Source organism: Scomber japonicus, chromosome 12, assembly GCF_027409825.1.
Source record: "Scomber japonicus isolate fScoJap1 chromosome 12, fScoJap1.pri, whole genome shotgun sequence".
Classification (NCBI taxonomy): domain Eukaryota; kingdom Metazoa; phylum Chordata; class Actinopteri; order Scombriformes; family Scombridae; genus Scomber; species Scomber japonicus.
In genome coordinates this window covers 16,281,947-16,301,380 of record NC_070589.1, presented here as the reverse complement: position 1 = coordinate 16,301,380, position 19,434 = coordinate 16,281,947, and the positions used below count along the sequence as shown (strand labels likewise).

Sequence of the window (19,434 nt, the reverse complement as noted above, 5' to 3'; positions counted from 1 at the left end):
AAGCTTCAGCTCATTCTCAAAACGAAAATAGTCAGTCATGCATTCCTTACTGTAAAAGACAAACTGCAACTGTAGCAGAGGATAGTATGAGAGCTATACTGTAATAAGCAGAAGGTTAGATACCTTGATCATCTTCATTTGCATTATTCTTTGCATTTATATAGTGTTAAAATAACAGTCAACTATAAAACAGCATGCGATCAATTGTATTAGTCCTCAAAGAACAATGCCACTGCTGTGAGGGAGTTTTAAATAATGTGCCATAATATCAGTTTCTATACTGCAGCCGCCCTCTGAGGTAATTATAGTTGAGGTTCTGGCACACAGTAAAATTACTGCTGCCAATTTTTTCTTTGCAATATTTTAAACACAGACTTGAAAATAGTGCAGTACACTATTTCTGAACCACATGTTATGCAGACACAGTTCCTTTAAAAAAAAGCTGAGGCCAATGTGAGTCTCTGAGTCATCCATTGAAATAAAGTCTTCATTTAGCAGGTTTTATTGTTCCACTGGTGCATTTCCTGATTTTTTGTTTTGTTTTAAATCTCAATGCAACACATTTTTTTCTATGTGAACACTGGATAGTGATTACTTGAATGATCATTTCACAGCATCTGTTCTTATTCTTGTCACTGATATATCATGGGTTTGATAGTTTGTCTTTATTACTGCAACCTGCAGAAGCTCAGTGATTTGAAAAGAGTCTTGCATCACAAAGACTATAGACCACACATTGTTTATAATAGGAGAAAGAGATTAGAAGAATGGCCAGGCTGATGTCTAGATACACATCTCAGAAACGTTGCATCTTCAGATCAAGGAAATGCGCTTTCTGATTAGTAGCCTTGGGATGTTAGTGTTACAATGAACTTCCAAAAGAGGCACTGTTTTTCTGATGTGTTTAATGTTATCAAATACACATGACCCACAACACTTCAGCTGGATCTTCAATTGAGTGCAATTATCATGACAAAGACCCACAAGGTGAACACAGGTGAACAGGAGAGAACAAGAAGAGAAGCATTTGTTAATCACGCAGCCTCTGGTCATGCAGCCTTACTTCACTAGTTCAGCAAATGAGGATTGAAAACAGTGAGCAAATAGTTAACGGTCCCATGATGAACATGCAGTGTTATCTTCAGTAAGATTCTTATCTGTCCTACATTATGCCTTCACTTCAGGTGGAACATTTCCTACAGGTGTGTGGGAAGGGAACATGTCATCTGGTGTTGTGACAACACCCTAAAGTGGTACTTCATCACAAGAGCTGGATGCATCATGATAATAAAAAGCAACAATATACTCTGGATCTGTGTCATACCCAGTGGAATATATTGTAAAGTGGAAAACATCTCTAATTTGCAATGACTGAGCCTCTAACAGTGAAGACAACTTAATGATAGGTGGAGTGGAAATTCCGCAGGGATCCACTCAAATTACGTTTTTTGCTCTGAAATCACAAAATATGCATGATACAGTCCAGCCCTTCATTAAACATGTTTGCCATTTATTACTTACTTACTTTCTATTGTTTTACAAGTAAATATCTAAAATCTCACATATGTTTTTTAAATTTTTTTTTTTTATGGTTCATTTACTTTAAAACATAATGGGTATGTATAAAAATAAAATACAAATAAATAATAACCACATTTTTTGTCCATAGCTGAAAACATTTTAGTCAGTATGTTGTTCAAAATGTTGCCATCTTGGCTATATTTTCCTTTAAATACAATTCTTACTTGATTAAACATATCCCATCTTATAGCATCTCTTATATGGATTTTCATACCTGATTATATTTCATAGTGAAATATGTTACTTGAAATCTACAGATTATAAGAGCATGACACAAAATATCACAGATTCCATGATTAGCATTAAGCATTCCTCTGTGTCACCAGCTGTCTGTCTTTTCACCTCCACACCACGTTTGGAGCAAGTTTAAATCCAAAAAGCAGCTGAAAAGGTATCTTGAATCTGATTACTCTGTTTTCCTTAATAAGTCATTACAGTAACCATACTGTTATGTAATTCATTGTTTGTAACTGCATGCAACTGTAATCTAGTAAGTAGTGATATGTTACTGTGTGCATTACTGCTAAACATGCATGTATAAATTCAGCCACAAGAGGGCACATGTTAGTTCAATGTATATTTTGACTGGACAGAGTTTATGGCACACACTGTAGAGAGTCTATCTTGAAACCCACAAAGCTCTGTTTCAGGAATATTTCTGTAACCTGACTTTTTAGTAAAGTTTATAAAGACAATTATTTCAATTAATCAGTGTGTTATCATGATGCTATGAGTACTCTACTAAATGTAATCTAACATAATGGCATACTTTCTGTGTAGCAGGCAGGGGTTTAAACCTCAGCAAACAAACAAGATGAGAGGATGCCCACTCCCGATTGATTGATCCCAATTGATTTCCCTGTTGCATTGATTTTCAGGCAGGGAAATCAATTGTTTATACCATTTTTTTTTTTTTTAAGATTTATGTTTTAAAGTCCATAATGCCATATTCACATGTAACGTATGGAGCCTACTGAAACGTCTTTCTACATCTATCTGTAGAGTGTATAGAGTCCGCTATATAGAATATACAGACCACACACACCTGTAGGACACTACACAGGTGTATGTGAGCCATGGCCCATTTTGGCAAAAGGCACATACATATGTTGCTTAGTACTGCCTACATTTTAAGTTAGATATATAAAGTGAAAAGACAAGATAGTCTTAACTCTCTGGAGCTGCTTCAAAAAGAAGAACACTTTAAGCAAAATATGGTCATATCCAAAGATGTTTGGAGAAACGGTTAAAGGTTAAGTATAGAGATTAACACGTTCATCACCTTCATGAAGAGTCTCTGGCTTACTCTATGAAGATTTATTTCCTACAGTATGGTCGGTGCTGAGCTGCAGCTGCAGGTATCACTGCGCTGCTCGGCGCTGTCCACTGCCTGTGGTGCTGAACAGCAGAAACATGGTGCTCTCTGTCGCTGCGGCCGCTAAATTACAATGATACACTTAAATAGGCCTATTAAATCTACCTTATACACATGACCCACACTTGTGACAAATCAACCAGGTGATAGAGAAGAAATTATGAAACAATGTGAACCAGTCGATTAACTGGATTTTAAACGGGGTTCTGGTAATCTGATCATGTCCACGGGTTTCGCCCCGGGTCGGTTACACAACAGAGCTGGGATCTTAATAACCGGATGGAGCCACGACATCTACCGGCACTGACTCATAGTTTTCTCATTTTACGGCGTTTGATTGTCATCTGGGCACTATTTCCACCGAAAGTATTCCTGTGTGTGCTCGGGGAGATGTGATCGTCACTGTAAATAGACAGTGTAGAGAAATAATAATTTTCTTTCCTGCCTTATCAGAGGTAACATGGCGGAGACGGTAAGCTGTGACACCGACTCGTTTACTAGCGATGAGTACGAGTGCAAAATATGCTACAACTACTTCGACTTGGGGCGCCACACTCCCAAACTGCTGGGCTGCTCTCACACTTTCTGCCTGCAGTGCCTCGAAGCTGTGCACTCCCGAGAGGGTGGAGGATGGAGAGTCGGTTGCCCTGTGTGTCGACACCGTACCCCGGTGCCGGAGTATCGCATTCACAACCTCCCCGACAACACCTCACTGACGGAGGTGCTACCGCTGAATAAGCTTGTGAACACACCAAGCACAGAGGATCAGACAGGTCCAGCCGTCTCCTTGGTGACCTCCCAGGAGGGCAACGACAGCTGTCAGACTTGCAAACATGTGGCGTTTACGACGGCATGTGTGTGCGCCATCTTCTCCTTCTTGTCCATGGTGGTTCTGTTATTTCTGGGGCTCATCTTCGTGCATAACTTCAATAACACCACGCCGCCCGTCGGCCCTGTCTGCCTGTTTGTTGCCAGCGTCCTCGCCCTGTTCTCGCTTATTCTCACTTGGTTAATGTGCATGTTGAAGTACCGGCCTGAAACAGAATCAAGCCATTTCAGTTCCCTCAACTCTAACATCATGTAACGCTCTGGCTGCTGCTGGGACACATGAACTTAGCCTGTTCCGTGTAATACAAGGGAAATCTATTCATTTAATTCAATGTGTTTAGACTAGACACGTTTATAGACACCTTAGTGTCTGTAAGCATGTATGATTGCCTGTATAGACTGACTGAACTGATCATATCACAATGAGCATTCATCTATCTATCAACTGCTTTCTTCAACAATAAATTTTCAGTCTGGCAGTATACAATTAATGAAATACAGAACATTTTAAGCTTTACACTGGGCACTATTGTGTGACCAGGTTCAGTTTGGTCAGAGCAGTTTTCTAAGAGCCTCTGTGAAAATCACACTCAGGCATTTGAGGTTAATTTGCCTTCTCAGGTTAATTTATATTTATCTATGCCCAGCAACATTTTGAACAGTTCTCCACTTTTTGGATGACAATGAGCATCATGGCTCAAACAAAACTTGAGGATGTATACTCTGTGGTCCACAAAAAATGTAAAGTACAGCATCTAAAGTTTACAGGAGTTTGGATGAATAGATCGACAATAGGTGTGAAGGTGTTTGTGTTGCCTTCACAGAATGCACCTCTTGTATGCAACTCTACATTCTTTATAAATGCAATCTCTTTGAATAAAGTATGTGATGCTGTATGTGGGGGCATGTAATGCTATGATAAATGCTTACATCTCAGGCTTAAAAATCCCCCAAAGAGCACTGTGACTTTGTCTTGCTAATGGAAACATTAGCAGACACTGACTGAAATGATCAGAAGATTGCTCATTATAACAGTTTTGCCCTACTCTACTTGCACATTTGATGGCTGCTATAGAAATTGTTTAAATGACAAGTTTCATGAGGTAGTGGGGAGCTACTGCATGAGTGGGTGTGCATGCATGTGTATTTATAAGTGTCAAGCTGTTGGTATGTGATTGATTTATTAGGATCTTATTGCGCCACCACTGTTTCTAACAACAAGACCTATTGTACCAGTAACAGAACCTGCCCATAACCACCCCTGTGTCATTACATTGACTCCCCATGGCGGGCCAAGTCAGCAGGGGATCCCAAGCCAATGACCCTGAGGGGACATGAGCCTTCACAAGATGAGAGAATTAACTTGGGGTAGGGGGTCAAAATAAGTAGTGTTGTAAAGTAGTGAGACAATGGAAGTGCAGATGACCTCCTAGGGGTCTTAAATCATCGGATGGGCTTAAGCCTGCTTTCCCATGTCATATAAAATTCAAGAAGATATAAACTCCACTAACAACTTGTTCCATGCCCCGAGTTCACTCTCAAAGGTGTTATAGAGAAGCATGCAACAAACAAAAAAATGCTTAATTGATTTTTTTGTGGATTTGGTTCATAAAACTATGAAACAACACTTCTAACCCATCATTTCTAATCTTTAAGGGGACATAAAATGAAATGGCAGCAGCCAGTTTTCTGGGTTTGGGTTATTAGATCATGATTCACAAAGATATCTACTTTAGGTTTAGGAATCAGATGAATCAAAATAACACAGGAGGCATTTCTCTCGACTTAGTGTTGTTTCAAGAGGCGACACTGGTCTCAGGAGTTAAAATCCATCTCTTTCAGGTTTCTCAAAGGGACCCCTTCATTTGGTCATCCAGTCGGTGAGTAATGCCACTTAAATGCCACCGTGACAAAAGCTTGAGAGAAAAGGAGGGGGTGGCAGGCTTCCACTACAGAGCCACAGGCAACACTGTCTGGGGCAGAGAGCTTCATTTCAGAGGGACTGCAGGGCTTAAAGTTAAAGATTACTTTGAAATCTGCATCCCCACCATCAAACTCTCCTGCTATATCCCATCCTCCCTCCTCCCTGCAGCCGTCACTCCCACTCCTGAAAAATAAAAAGCTGTCGCCACAGAGCAGGGGATGAGTTAGGAGCAGATCCTCTTTGATGACAGAGAAGGATCCTTTTGTTCCCTAATCCCCACACAACCACCACCACCACCACCACCACCCCTCCCCACAAGTCCAACTGGATGTCAAGGGGCTTCATAATCAGTCAGGGGCTCAAAAACATATTGGTTTACCTGTATCACCTTAGGAGTTTGGAATGTAAGAGTGATGGCTTGATCATGACAGCTTTAGCAAAAACACAAATATTTCATTTAAGTGTTTTAAACTTCCTGCCATGTCAATCTTGTTGGAGTCTCTTGGAGAGAAGCAAGAATTTAAAAGAAACATATCATTAAATGCATAACCTGGAAAGTCATATGACACAGTGGACATCAGAGGTGTTTCCCAAAGGTGTATACATTAGCCATTGTGTCAAGGAAGAAGGGGTCACCCAGAAACAGACGGTTCCAGGATATGTTTCCACTCTACTTGTGTCTTGCGTTGAGATGTTGCCTAAGTGTGTGCAAAGTGTGCTTTTGTGTCATTATCAGATTGGACACACACATTTCACAGGGGAGATGAAAGTGTTCCTTTTGCTCATAACATCTGTCCCATCACGATGACCTCAAAGACATAGCCTGAGGAGGGCAATTATCACCATTCTGTACGCACACGCTTGTCATGTGATCACATGCTTGTGGGTATGTGCGCGTGCACACGTGTGTATGCGGAGGACAAGGCATGAATTTGTGCATTTGGCCGCATGTATTTGTCAGAATATGGCCTAACAAGCATGCAAACACTCTTATGACCAGTGAGAAGGGATCAATGTCCGGGGTCAAAGTGTCAAACACAGCTTACCTAGTGATTTCACTTTCATCATGTTGCGCCTCAGATGTAAAAGAGGACATCTTTCTGTCCTATACACTCACCATCAAATACTGCTGGATCTTCTCTCTGTCAAGTTGAAAAAAATAGTATTATGCACTGCCAAACATCATAAAAGAAATGCACACCAACTCCCTCTGCTGTGTAGCAGGGAGAATGCAGCAAATGAAGATACAGAAACATCCTGCATAAATTATAAAATTCTGACAAAGAATTAATTATATATCAAATCAACTCATACTTGGAAAAAATGCAGCCTCCAGTTGTGACTCTATGCAGAAAAATAGTTAGTTATAGTAGTTCAGTTACACAGTATAGAATCAATAGAATTTGTTTTCATATGTTCTTCACATACGCAGCCATATACTTTATACCACAGTGGCCAAAACACAACATGGTGTGGTGACCCAAGAGGTATTTGGAGTATGTACTGAATAATAAAAAGTATGACAGATTTAACACCAACCACCAATCATCTGGGTTGTTTGAAGACACTTCTTTTGGAGTTAATAACTGAAAACCAAACCGGCAAACAGTGGTTTATTGCACCCATTGATGTCTGTTTTAAATGGCCACTATAGTGACCTGGGTCATGGGACCATGATATTTGATTTTCAACAGTAGTACTATGACTAATTAACACACAGTTGCAAGAGGCTCTATCAGAATCTGGACTGTTCTATCTATCTATCTATCTATCTATCTATCTATATCAAGTGCCTAGTGGGAAAGCACCTTTTACTAAACTCAAACTCCCAACTTCACTAGAAAATGATCACCACATTCCTTTATTTTTCTACTTCCCAAGAAAATTGTCCAGAAATGGATTATTGTAACCAGACACGTCCTGCATCCTCTAAACAAGTGATCCTAGTTACAACTTTTTTTATTACAATCAATTGTGGGATGGTTTGACAAAACAAGCTGAAGATGTCCATTATCATTATCAAAGAAAAAATGTATTATCAATAACATATTCATTGCCTGGCTGCTCTTAAATTCCTGATTCACACATAAGGCTTCGATTACTATGGTTTTGGGCCAGAGTGAGGAAACTGTGGCTTTATAATATTATCTGACTAAAGATTTTATAAGATCTTACTGGTTGTCTTGTTGACTTTAAATTTAAACTGTACTTGGTTTTTGACTTGCTGTAACAAGAGGCCTCTTACCTCATTGTGTTACTCTGGTGTGCATTAAAATCATACATGGAGCTTTGATTGCATGATTTTTATATTTTCTCTGTGGTCTGCGTGTGTTTCAAAGATTTAAAATCAACCAAATTCAACCAGTTTGGTGAATCCTTCTGGGAATAGTTTTTTTACATTCCTTTTCATACTTTGTTGCCTATAGGTATAGGTTATAATTGATAACTCAGTTTGTCATTGTTTGAGGAAGAAAACCAACCAGCAGAGGTGCCCTACCCTAACTTCAGATCATTGTGGCTGATTACAGGCTATGAATGACATGCCAAATAAAGAAATTGAATCTCAGGGGTCATAGCTCAATTTCAGCCAGCCTATTTCAGGTTTAGACTGAGCAGTAGGCTATCAGTCATGGTTAGGACAGACACAGACTAGACCACAAATTGGAGAAAGCTGGACTTTTGGTGATTCATTTCTCTAAAAACACTTTCATATCTTATATCTTTTCCCCTCCATGTTTTATGGAGGACATAAAGGCAGGTGTGCTTGTGCAGATTGTCTGCAACAGTAGATCCACACAGACATGCATTACACATAATTAGGCGTACTTAGCAGCATTAACTAAATACAATAGTGTGTCTGCTTCAGTTATAAGTCTATCCCTATTTAGTTTATGCTCTATATTAAGTTCAAAAGAGCCACCTATTGAAGAACCCTTACTCTGTAGTCTACAGACGGATATCCAAACCTGTGGAATGAATTGGCGGGTTACCTGGGCAGGTGTGACGACATTACATTACGGAAGTGGCTATGGTCCGTTTATTGTGGTACGGAAGTATCACGCATGCGCGGTGGCATTAAATTCAAATTATTTCAAATAATAATGATATGCCAACACTTCTCATGGTTTGGGTTAAAATCGCCTGGCTTAGGCACAACAATCAATTGGTTAAGGTTACGGAAAGATCGTGGTTTGGTTAAAATGCTTTTTGAATTTAATGACACTAAAATGTCAAACATTAGGCTACTGTAAAAATGTTCAGTTAATCCACAAACACAGCTAGCAATAGAACAAACTACAACCGGCACGAAAAGCCAGCCCCTACCAACAGCCTGTGGACTACTAGAACAGACTCCCGTTCAGTGTCAGTAGGCTAGTCGGTAAATGATTGCATCGGTTCTGTAGCTGGTGTCATGCATTAAACTTTGATGTACGTGATATTTTGCAGAGTTGTACCTTCTGAAGCTCAGAGCAACGCTGGTACATTTTATTTTGGTCTTGCCCACATACAAAACAAGGGTGGAATAAAGTGTCACAATTTGTTGATCATATCCACCCTCACTTATTATTATTATTATTATTGTTGTTGTTGTTGTTGTTGATATTATTATTATTATCATTATTATTATGATTAGCCTATACTTTTTATTATAATTTATGAATGTGCTTAACTATTGGACTACAGCTGTAATTCACAGATGTAAATTCTTGAGCAAAAAGCCAAAGTTTCCAGCTGACTGTCCATGTCAAACAATGTATTTATTCAATATCTAACCACTGTAAGCCTTATAAGATATGTATTCAACATTTAGAGCTAGGACCTATTTATAAAAATGTCATTATTTGATTTAATATTCAATTTACTATTGTTTCATTGGTTTATTTTCACATGTTTTAAATAAAAGTCAGTGAAAAATAGTTAATAAAAATAAAACACATGCAGGTCAGGTAGAAACCCACTGTGGGCTTATCTTAAAGAGATAAAACACAATAATAATGCGAAGTCCAAGTATCAAAATAAACATAACAACTACAAGTTAAAAAACACAAAAAAAAACTCAACATTACAATATCTGGATAATTTACTAGAATCATCTGTTAACAGAGCATCTCTGAGTTTAACGTTTTTCATCTGGGCAAAGACAGAGAATCAGTAAGTGCAAATTTCTATTCCATAATTGGGCTCCATGATATCTTATTTAATACTGTCCTCGAGCTGTATGATACATTGGCAGGTATAGATTATTGACTAGTCGAATAATAGTTACCCTGAGACTTAGAAAGAAAACATTTTTTGAAACTTTCTGGTAAATCTGTGCTCATGTATTTCAACTTAAAAATAAAAGTAGCCTACATATAAAAAAGTTATTACATTAAATGTATAGCAAAAAAATGAATAACTCGCTTTATACGATGTGATATTTTGAACACTCCATACCAGCTGGTGGCGGGCACCATCTCCTGTTTTGCCAGACGCTGCAAAACCTCCACGCAGACTCAAAGAAGAAGAAACCCGTGGTGACCGATAGTAACCCGACCTGACTGACGTCCCCGCCGCCCCGCGCCACCTCCTTTCCTCCAATCACTGGCAGGGAACCGCTCTGACGTCACACCATAGCTTCCGGGCTGGTATCACTGGCCCGGTGCGGTGATGCTCTGATTTACTGTATTACTTAATTTTATAGTCTGTTTTTGTAACATACTTTTAATTGTAATTTTATAACCAAACACACAGGACTCGAAGATTATATGAATATGATGCAGGAGCTTTGGTTACGAGGACAAAGATAATCGATCCGACCCTGCAGCGTTAAGAGCGAAGAGGTGAGAATGTTTCGCTACTGTGCAGATGTTGATGAGAGCGGCTGATTGTTAGCAACCGGCTCTGCTACATCGCATTCAATTAGTTACACATTTGTACAATGCAACACTCTGTTGCCTCTTAATTCTTATGTGAACTGCATGCATTAAGCAGTTTTTTTCACGTCTTCAGCTGAGGATGTTGGCTCACAGGCGCATGAAAACTAGCCTCCCACGTTGCTAACATAGCTGCTAGCGCGTCTTTCAGTTGCTAACCTGATGTAGCTTCAGTCACGAAGTGCATACAATGACCTGTTATTGTCTAACATAGAGAGAATAAAATCAATCTACCGACTTTAGATTTGATAGCATCACACATGCTATCTAATGTTCTGTGTAGTTTATCTGTCAACTGTGTGTAAAGATCTTGTCTAACGTCGAACTAACTGTCTGTTAGATAAGGGGCATACAAATCATCAATACAACACCTTATCTGTCTCTGTGCACAAGAGGAACGACGCCGAGACAATGTGTTTAATAACAGCCTAACAAATCAGTTAAAGCAGAATAATTTATTGCCTTTGGTAAATGAAAAGAAAAAGCATGATCTGACCCTATTATGTAAACAATAATACAGAAGCACACGAATTCAAAAAGATTGTAATTTAGCATCATCTGGCTGTGTAGATGCTCACAGATACTGCTTATTATATATCAGACAGTTTCAGGGTAGGCTCTGGAAGTAAAAAAATTAAATTAAATTAAAAAATAGATATTACATTAGTTATAACGAAGAGATCATGCAGAATAGCCTATATGTGAGTGATTTGTTTGAAGAGATAGTTCAGATATACAGTAGTTTAGGGGAACTTTACTGGTTTTCCCACTTTTTTGGAAGCAGAGGCCTGCAGTCTTAGACTTTGAAACCCCCTTTTATAAATAGAGATAATAGACACCATCGTTGGCTCAGATTATTGTCTCAGAGTCATGTGGGTTACTTAGTAAACATGGTGTTGGAACATGCCCCTGACAGTACAGTGTGGCTGAAACAATGGATATTTCACATACCAAAACATTTAGCATCTGTTCATTTGTGTTTTTTTAAATACTGTGTTTATCACAATAAGCACCTATTGGTTGTCAGGTCAAGTTTTTTGTATTCTTGATCATGTGTCACATTGATTTTTGAAAAACTACTAGAGCAGCTGGGTGTGTCTGCTTCATTCAAAGTATAGTACATAATGACTGAACCTGTATTACAAGTGTTATAATGAAACTCAGTGACCTCACATTGCCAATGAATTGTATGTGTGTGTGTATATGTGCTGCACAAATACAGGAGAGCTTTGTCAGTTGGTTGTGTTATCTGAGTTATTGCAGAACAGGTGAGACATGCTCATCCGAATGGTTGAATAATTTCATCACTTTAGGTACATGCTTGATGACAAAGCATGAAGCTGATTCAGTGGATCCTTTGTATTCTATTTAAAACCACCCAGCAAAATAACAGAGAAAAAGAACATTTGAATTGACTTCTTTTGGCTAGAAGCACTATATAAATTTGCATTCTCATAATGGATATGGGTAGAAGTACCGGTGTACGACCTTTGAAATGGCTTTGTTGTACGTTGTGAGAATAGAAGTTGTGGTGAAGACATGAGGAAGTTTGGAGCACTTGCATAATCATTCACATGCACACACTAACACACATGCAGCTTGAGACAATCACTGAGTGTTAGGTAGAAGCAGATTAGCCCCTGCGGTATAATATTGTACTGGCCATGGTATCACAGTCTTTATCAGAGCTCAGGAGCTTGGAGCAGTGCAATTGAGCAGATTTGGGTAGTCTTGTCCGTCCTGACACGGAATGTGCTATAGTCTGTGTTTGCCTGGGTCAGGAGCAGCCCAACTCATCAGCCAGTGTTAGATTCTTCCCATCACTGCTACATTAGACGGCCAGGTTTTGTCAACATCTCACGTGACCTCTGGTCCTCTCCCTCTAAGCTGCAGAATGAGTCACTGGCTCAACTTCTAGCTCGGACTCAGTGGCTGCAGGGTTACATTGCAAATTACACTCCGGCCCTAAGCATACACTAGAAATAGCTGAGCTCTCCGGCAGATGGTTGGAGTTGGTCCAAAGGTTGTTTTTTTTTTTTTTTTTGAACAGTACAAACAACTAACAGCATGACTTAGGAGCAGTAATGAGTGTAGTTCATGGTAAATTCCTGCATTTGCAAACATTCATCATATCTCATAGTGTAGTTGTTAGAAGTGTGGAGGCATAGAGGCAGCCACTCTTTGATTCAGCTGTATGTGTTAGCAAGTTAACTAGTGTTTACTGTACCTTTTACTGTTCCCTTAATGTGCTTTCTTATCTGACCAATAGCACACGTTACAATGTAATGAAGCATAGAACAGCAGCACATCTTCTCATATGAGAGGCATTTCCTCAGTTGGTCAGTTGATTAACTAATCATTTCAGCAGTCTTATTAAATTGGGATTTTAAGTGTTGTCGCATTGCTGCTTCATCTGTATTGCCGGCCATAAATAGTGCTGACTGTGAAACAGGCTGAAAATAGGCAAAGATGGGCTTTAGGCAAGCATGGATTAATTTATCAGGAGGCAGTTTTCTGTCTGTATGCTCACATTCAATGTTTCCAAATGTGCTGATACAGTTTTGTATCCAGACTGTAATTTTAAGTTTCATGTTGTGTCTCTGTGTTGCAGGTCTGGTTAACTTGCTGCAGAAAAGAATCTCACAGAGCAGTGACAAGCGCAATATATTGTCAGACTTCTTCAAGAAGCTTCATCTCCAGCAGTGACTTCATCCTCAAAGATGAAGTTGAAGGAGGATATGAACCCCCTGCTTCTGCAGGTCTTCCGCTCTGTGGTCTGGGTCTACTCTGTCATCACCTTCATACCCTGGTACTTCTTCTCTGGAGCTGGCTCCAACTTGGAGCGGGCTCGCCGGATTAAGGCACGCTCAGTTAGCAGACACCCAGCAGGGCCTTACAGGGCCATCAACAGCCAAGAGAAGCTGGTGGCTTGGCTGCACCCTGGGGTGGACACGCTGGATAAGATGTTTGAATACGCTGCCAGGAGTTTTCCACAGAGAGACTGTCTGGGCACCAGGGAAGTGCTCAGTGAGGAGGATGAGCTGCAGCCCAACGGCAAAGTCTTCAAGAAGGTAAGAGACATTAACCTGTTCCTGGTACCCTTGCATACTCTTACATACATGCAATAGATCTATGTACCCTTGTTTGATTCTTATTTTAAATGTACCATCTTTTACTGTTGTTTTGTGTCAGTGTGGTATACCTCTTATCACACTGTAATTTAAAGCTAGAATCTGAAGATTTAGTGAATCTGTGGGATAACAGGAAGATTGGTTGTATCTATGAGGCTGACAGTGCAGTCTGCCACTGTGCACAGTGTGAGGAATGTGGGTGGAAGAGCGCTGTCACTGGTCCTTTGTCTCACAGCTGAAAGTCGCCTCATTAACACCTGCATTGCTGCAAAAGCCCTGCAGATGACGCCAACTGACTGGGAATGAAAGCTGTATGAGGAGTAACATCAGACCTCTTTCAGTTTTGCTGTTTTCAGTAAAGCAGCTGAGCATGACCATGTAACCATTTTAATATTCTAATGCAGAGTGGTGCACATAATAATTCCATTAGCTTGGAAACTGTTGGTGTTTAATTTGGTGTAACATTCCTAAATTAATTGAAGCATTAACAAAATGTATAAAAGCTGTTCTGATGCTTTTAAATTGTCAGACCTGTAGAATATATACATCTTTATCTTTTTACAAGTTGTTTGGTCTGATATGTGGAAGTAATTCTGAATTTTACATATATCATTTGAATGTGTGTGTGTGTGTGTGTGTGTGTAGGTAATTCTGGGGAACTATAACTGGCTGTCATATGAGGACGCCTACCAGGCAGCAAAGTGTTTCGGCAGCGGTCTGGCAGCTCTCGGCCAGAGGCCTCAGTGTAACATTGCCATCTTCTGTGAGACCCGAGCTGAGTGGATCGTGGCAGCACAAGCCTGCTTCATGTACAATTTTCCACGTGAGTGACAGAAAAGACAGACGTGTGTGTGTGTGTGTGTGTGTGTGTGTGTGTGTGTGTGTGTGTGTGTGTGTGTGTGTGTGTGTGTGTGTGTGTGTGTGTGTGTGTGTGTATATAGACATTTTTCAACATGCAACATTTCTTAAACACTTACGACAACTGACTGGTTCGCCCGGATTTTAATTTGACAGTCGTCACACTGTACGCCACTCTTGGACCCACGGCCATTGCCCACGGCCTGAACGAGACTGAGGTCACGCACATCATCACAAGCAAGGACCTGCTGCAGAGCCGTCTCAGGGTACCTGCGTCACTGTCATTATCAGCCTCCATCACATTGCTTACATTGAACAAATCTCTGCAGTTTAAATGTTAATTCATCAGTTGTTACTTTGTGTAATATTAGTTGTCTTTGCATAATTACTTCTTCCTCTCACCTCCTCTCTCTTTACACCCACCTACATCCATCTCCGTGTTCCAGGCCATACTGTGTGATGTTCCGAGGCTGCAGTATGTCATCGTAGTTGACACCAAGCCCACAAGCTGGTCAGACATTCCCAGAGGCATCACCATCTACAACATGGACACCGTGAGGGATATGGGATCCACGCCTGACAACAGTGAGCATTTTGCGCAACGTGATTAAAAAGGTTTCTAATTTTGTCAGGGAAATGGAAGTGCAGTGATGGAGGCTTAGCGCAAAGCCCCGACGTGTTATTAGAGTGATGTGCTATGCATGGCAGAGTCAGCAAGAGGTCAAATCATCACTCGCTAAAAACACTTGATGCCATAAAATCTTTGGCCATCTATTCAGAAAAATGAAGGGAAATCATGTTTGTGCTCCAACTGTCACTTGAGCCTTATTATACATTCTTTCATTTTTTATAAAGAAAACCACATAAAATAGAAAATCTTAAATACATAAAATGCAAAATATTTTTACATTTCTGCATTTTAGTGAACAGACTTTGCTTCATACCTGTGTTTTATTACATCTAATTATCTTTATACATGTACTGTATGTGGTCAAACTTCCCCATCTAACCATCATGCCTCCTCTCATCCGTCTCTGCAGTCGCAGTCGACCGCAGACATCCAGAGCCCTCGGACATCGCTGTCATCATGTACACCAGCGGCTCCACAGGCATCCCCAAGGGTGTAATGATCTCCCATGGCAACATCATTGCTGGCATCACTGGCATGGCTGAGCGGATCCCTAACCTCAAGTATGCCGATATCAAATTTACGGCCTCTTCCCCGACACTTCCTCTCATCTCTGTCTTCATCTCATGTCTTCTCACACCCTTGAATACCGTCTGCAGTCTCTTCATTTCGTATTTCTCCAGTGTTTATAGTGGAAATTAACCAGCTGCTATTTTTGTACTGGCAGTGAAACAGACACCTACATTGGCTACCTACCGTTGGCTCACGTTTTAGAGCTCAGCGCTGAACTGGTGTGCATCTCTCACGGCTGTCGCATCGGATACTCCTCCCCTCAGACTCTAGCCGACCAGGTCAGTGTATAAACACACACACACACACACACACTTGTTGCCATTTGTCTATCTGTTTGTATATTACTAAGGCTTAGAGCATCTTTGTCTTCAAGCTGCTTATGGTCACTTTAAAAGCTTTGCATGGTCAGGCACCCATCTATATTGGTGACTACAGCTCTACATCAGCAGTGGTTCACTAAGAGTTTGGGTGCAATAATGTCTCCTTCCTCATGCCAGATTTTGCACTAGTGTCACACTCATATCACTCAGAGTTCACTAAGAGTTGATCAGTTGTCTTGTTTTCATTTTTCACAGTCTACCAAAATAAAAAAGGGCAGTAAAGGGGATACCAGTGTGCTGAAACCTACTCTCATGGCTGCTGTACCAGTAAGTCTTTTCCATCAGTTGCACAAACCTAATTGATCCAATCTGACATGACATATACACCTTGAAATTAAAGTGAACAAATAACACAGTACAGACAAAGCATGCACTGAGAGTTTTCCGCCTGTGTTGTGCAGGAGATCATGGATCGAATCTATAAGAATGTGATGACTAAAGTGGAGGAGATGAGCAAATTCCAGAAGACACTCTTTGTGCTGGCTTACAACTACAAGATGGAGCAGATCTCCAAGGGCTACAGCACACCTCTTTGTGACAGGTGACTCCTGAAACACACATATTCATTAACTGAACCTATCAGCTTTCTGTTGACATTTGCTTCCTCTGTTACATGAGCAAACAGCCTAGCCCAAATTCTTCATGTAGCCAACACGCAAATGCCACAAAAGCCGCAGGGGATCATTCTCCAGCCTATGTGAATCATTGCATAATATAAATTCTGATGTTGTGTTTGCACGGCGCATTCTCCAGCATCACTCGATATCCTAATGTTGTACAGAGTAATAGATAACTTTGGAATAGTCTGAACGACTCATCCACTCTCAAGTTTTTGTCTGAGTATTTTTGTCTCATTCCTTGTCCTCCCCCTCAGTCTGGTGTTCAAACGGGTGCGCGCGCTGTTGGGAGGAAACACACGGGTGCTGCTTTCTGGCGGAGCGCCTCTCTCGGCCGCCACGCAGCACTTCATGAATATCTGTCTGTGCTGCCCCGTGGGGCAGGGCTACGGTCTGACGGAGACGTGTGGAGCAGGCACCATCAGTGAGGGTAAGAGAAAGGGTTTCGTGAAAAGAGAATGGCAGGAAATGTGAAACGGCACTTGCTTTCACCACCCTTTGGGAAATTAACAGCGGAACAGTTGAAAAGGACAGTTCATTTGATTTTTAGTAATTATGTCAATTTAGCGTGCTAATGCAGGAATTTCTGCTGGTGTTTTTCAGTTTGGGACTACAGCACAGGACGGGTTGGTGCTCCACTCGTTTGCTCGGAAATCATGCTCAAGGACTGGGAGGAGGGTGAGTCAGATGGCAACAAACCAACTTTAGAGAAAGGAAGACGCACATAGATACTCTTGTTCTAATAATTAAGTTTTGTACTTCCTTAGGTGGTTACTACAGCACAGACAAGCCCAACCCACGGGGGGAAATTTTGATTGGCGGTCCCAACGTAACGATGGGTTACTACAAAAACGAAGGCAAGAACCGGGAGGATTTTTATGTGGATCAGAAGGGTCAGAGATGGTTCTGCACCGGGGACATCGGAGAGTTTCACCCTGATGGATGCCTCAAGATCATCGGTAAGGAGTCTGTGAAAAAACCTGCTCACTTGTGGATGGTATAAATGACGCACCTATCATGATTGTGACCCATGATCTCTTCCTATAGACCGTAAGAAGGATCTGGTGAAGTTGCAGGCAGGAGAGTACGTCTCATTAGGAAAAGTGGAGGCTGTTTTGAAGAACTGCCCGCTTATTGACAACATCTGTGCCTATGCCAACAGGTAAACTCATAAACACATTTTTTCCCCCATTTCTCTCTAGTAAAAGAAAGTACTGGTATAAATCTTTAACACATTTGACTTCAGTGTAGTTCCTTTTTCAAAGCAGGCCCAACTCAGCACAAACATTTCATCTTGTGTCTTCTTTGGGGGTCTATTTTTATGTCTGATTTTTTTTTTTTCTCTGCAATGCTGAATAAAACTTAGATTAACAATACGAAACAATCTAATGTTGACTATTCTGTGTCTGCCCTCAGTGACCAGTCATACGTGATCAGCTTCGTGGTGCCTAACCACAGACAGCTAATGGCGTTGGCGGAGCAGAGGCAGGTGAGGGGCACATGGGAGGAGATCTGTAACAACTCCCAGATGGAGAAAGAGGTCCTCCGCATCATTACTGAGGCTGCTATCTCAGGTAGGGAGAAAAGCCTTTTTATCTAATTGACTCATGTTCCGATAAAATGACTAAAAGCCTTTTTAACAAAACCGACGTGATGCAACTGGTGTTTCTCTCATCCAGGCTGTCTGTTCCGATTGGGTGCAATAATGTCTCCTTCCTCGTGCCAGATTTTGCACTAGTGTCACACTCATATCACTCATTCTGACTTGTGATTTTTGCTTTTGTTTTTTTTTTTCTCTCTCAAGCAAAACTGGAGCGATTTGAGATCCCCAAGAAAATTCGGCTGAGTGCTGAACCCTGGACTCCAGAGACTGGCTTGGTCACTGACGCATTCAAACTGAAACGCAAGGAGCTCAAAACACACTACCAAGAGGACATTGAGAGGCTGTACGGTGGGAAATAACATAGAAACACTCCAGAGAATACATAAACATACACTCGTATATACTTGCACACATACACAAGGAGCTCAGAAGCCACTACCAGGACTACTTGGAGAGGAGTTACACTAAAGTTACAGGTGACACACATGCATTAATACAGACACACAAAGCGACCATGCGCCTCCTCCTCGGCTTCCCCGCAACCAGCTTCGATCAAAGAAGGGGAGAAAAAAACACACGTTTGAATCCAGCTTAATGCTCTCTGTCAAGACCAAAAGGCAGAAGGTCCCTTACGGACAACTGAACCAGGCAGGAACGCGGTGGTGGTGGTGGTGGTGGTGGTCTGATGCACTCACCGTTCCTCTTTGATGCGTTTTAGCCCTTTTGAGTTGCCACGGCAACCGAGGCGGCACACAAAGTCGGACGCCTGCATGACTCGGAGTGAAACAAATGTCAGGCCAGACGTATCTGGATCGATGTCGGCACACCCTCCCCGTTGCTTTTCTTCCCTTTTTCCCTCCCTTCTCCCGTAACTCTCCAGAGCCCTCCACCAGTCCAGCACAATGTTGTAGAGCAGACCCTCGGCAGGGGGGGAAGAGGATAGCATGAGCGGTGCCTGATAGAGGGGATCCTTTCTGGGCTTTAAGTAACATTCAGGTTGGAATCTATGCAGGGATCTCT

The 19,434-nt window shown here is 41.1% G+C and overlaps 2 protein-coding genes across 2 annotated transcripts; both read left to right on the top strand.

Moving 5' to 3' along the window:
• The first annotated feature begins 3,416 nt into the window (after positions 1 to 3,416).
• Positions 3,417 to 4,040, top strand: LOC128369632 (E3 ubiquitin-protein ligase RNF182-like). Its single transcript, XM_053330709.1, has one exon. The coding sequence runs from the start codon at positions 3,417 to 3,419 to the stop codon at positions 4,038 to 4,040; it is 624 nt and encodes a 207-aa protein (XP_053186684.1).
• A 6,317-nt stretch (positions 4,041 to 10,357) lies between these two features.
• On the top strand, positions 10,358 to 19,434 carry acsl3b (acyl-CoA synthetase long chain family member 3b). Its single transcript, XM_053329447.1, has 15 exons — positions 10,358 to 10,531; positions 13,236 to 13,695; positions 14,401 to 14,578; positions 14,770 to 14,879; positions 15,060 to 15,198; positions 15,654 to 15,804; positions 15,969 to 16,092; positions 16,390 to 16,461; positions 16,596 to 16,735; positions 17,069 to 17,241; positions 17,415 to 17,489; positions 17,579 to 17,770; positions 17,859 to 17,973; positions 18,228 to 18,385; positions 18,616 to 19,434. The coding sequence occupies exons 2-15, from the start codon at positions 13,345 to 13,347 to the stop codon at positions 18,771 to 18,773; spliced, it is 2,136 nt and encodes a 711-aa protein (XP_053185422.1). The 5' UTR covers positions 10,358 to 10,531; positions 13,236 to 13,344; the 3' UTR covers positions 18,774 to 19,434.

Bases quoted from the DNA above. Each gene is read 5' to 3' on its own strand.
- LOC128369632 (XM_053330709.1), top strand. From the start codon at position 3,417: ATGGCGGAGACGGTAAGCTGTGACACCGACTCGTTTACTAGCGATGAG.
- acsl3b (XM_053329447.1), top strand. From the start codon at position 13,345: ATGAAGTTGAAGGAGGATATGAACCCCCTGCTTCTGCAGGTCTTCCGC. The intron at 16,093-16,389 runs GTCAGTGTATAA...CATTTTTCACAG, and splicing joins CTCAGACTCTAGCCGACCAG to TCTACCAAAATAAAAAAGGG. The intron at 16,462-16,595 runs GTAAGTCTTTTC...TGTGTTGTGCAG, and splicing joins CTCTCATGGCTGCTGTACCA to GAGATCATGGATCGAATCTA.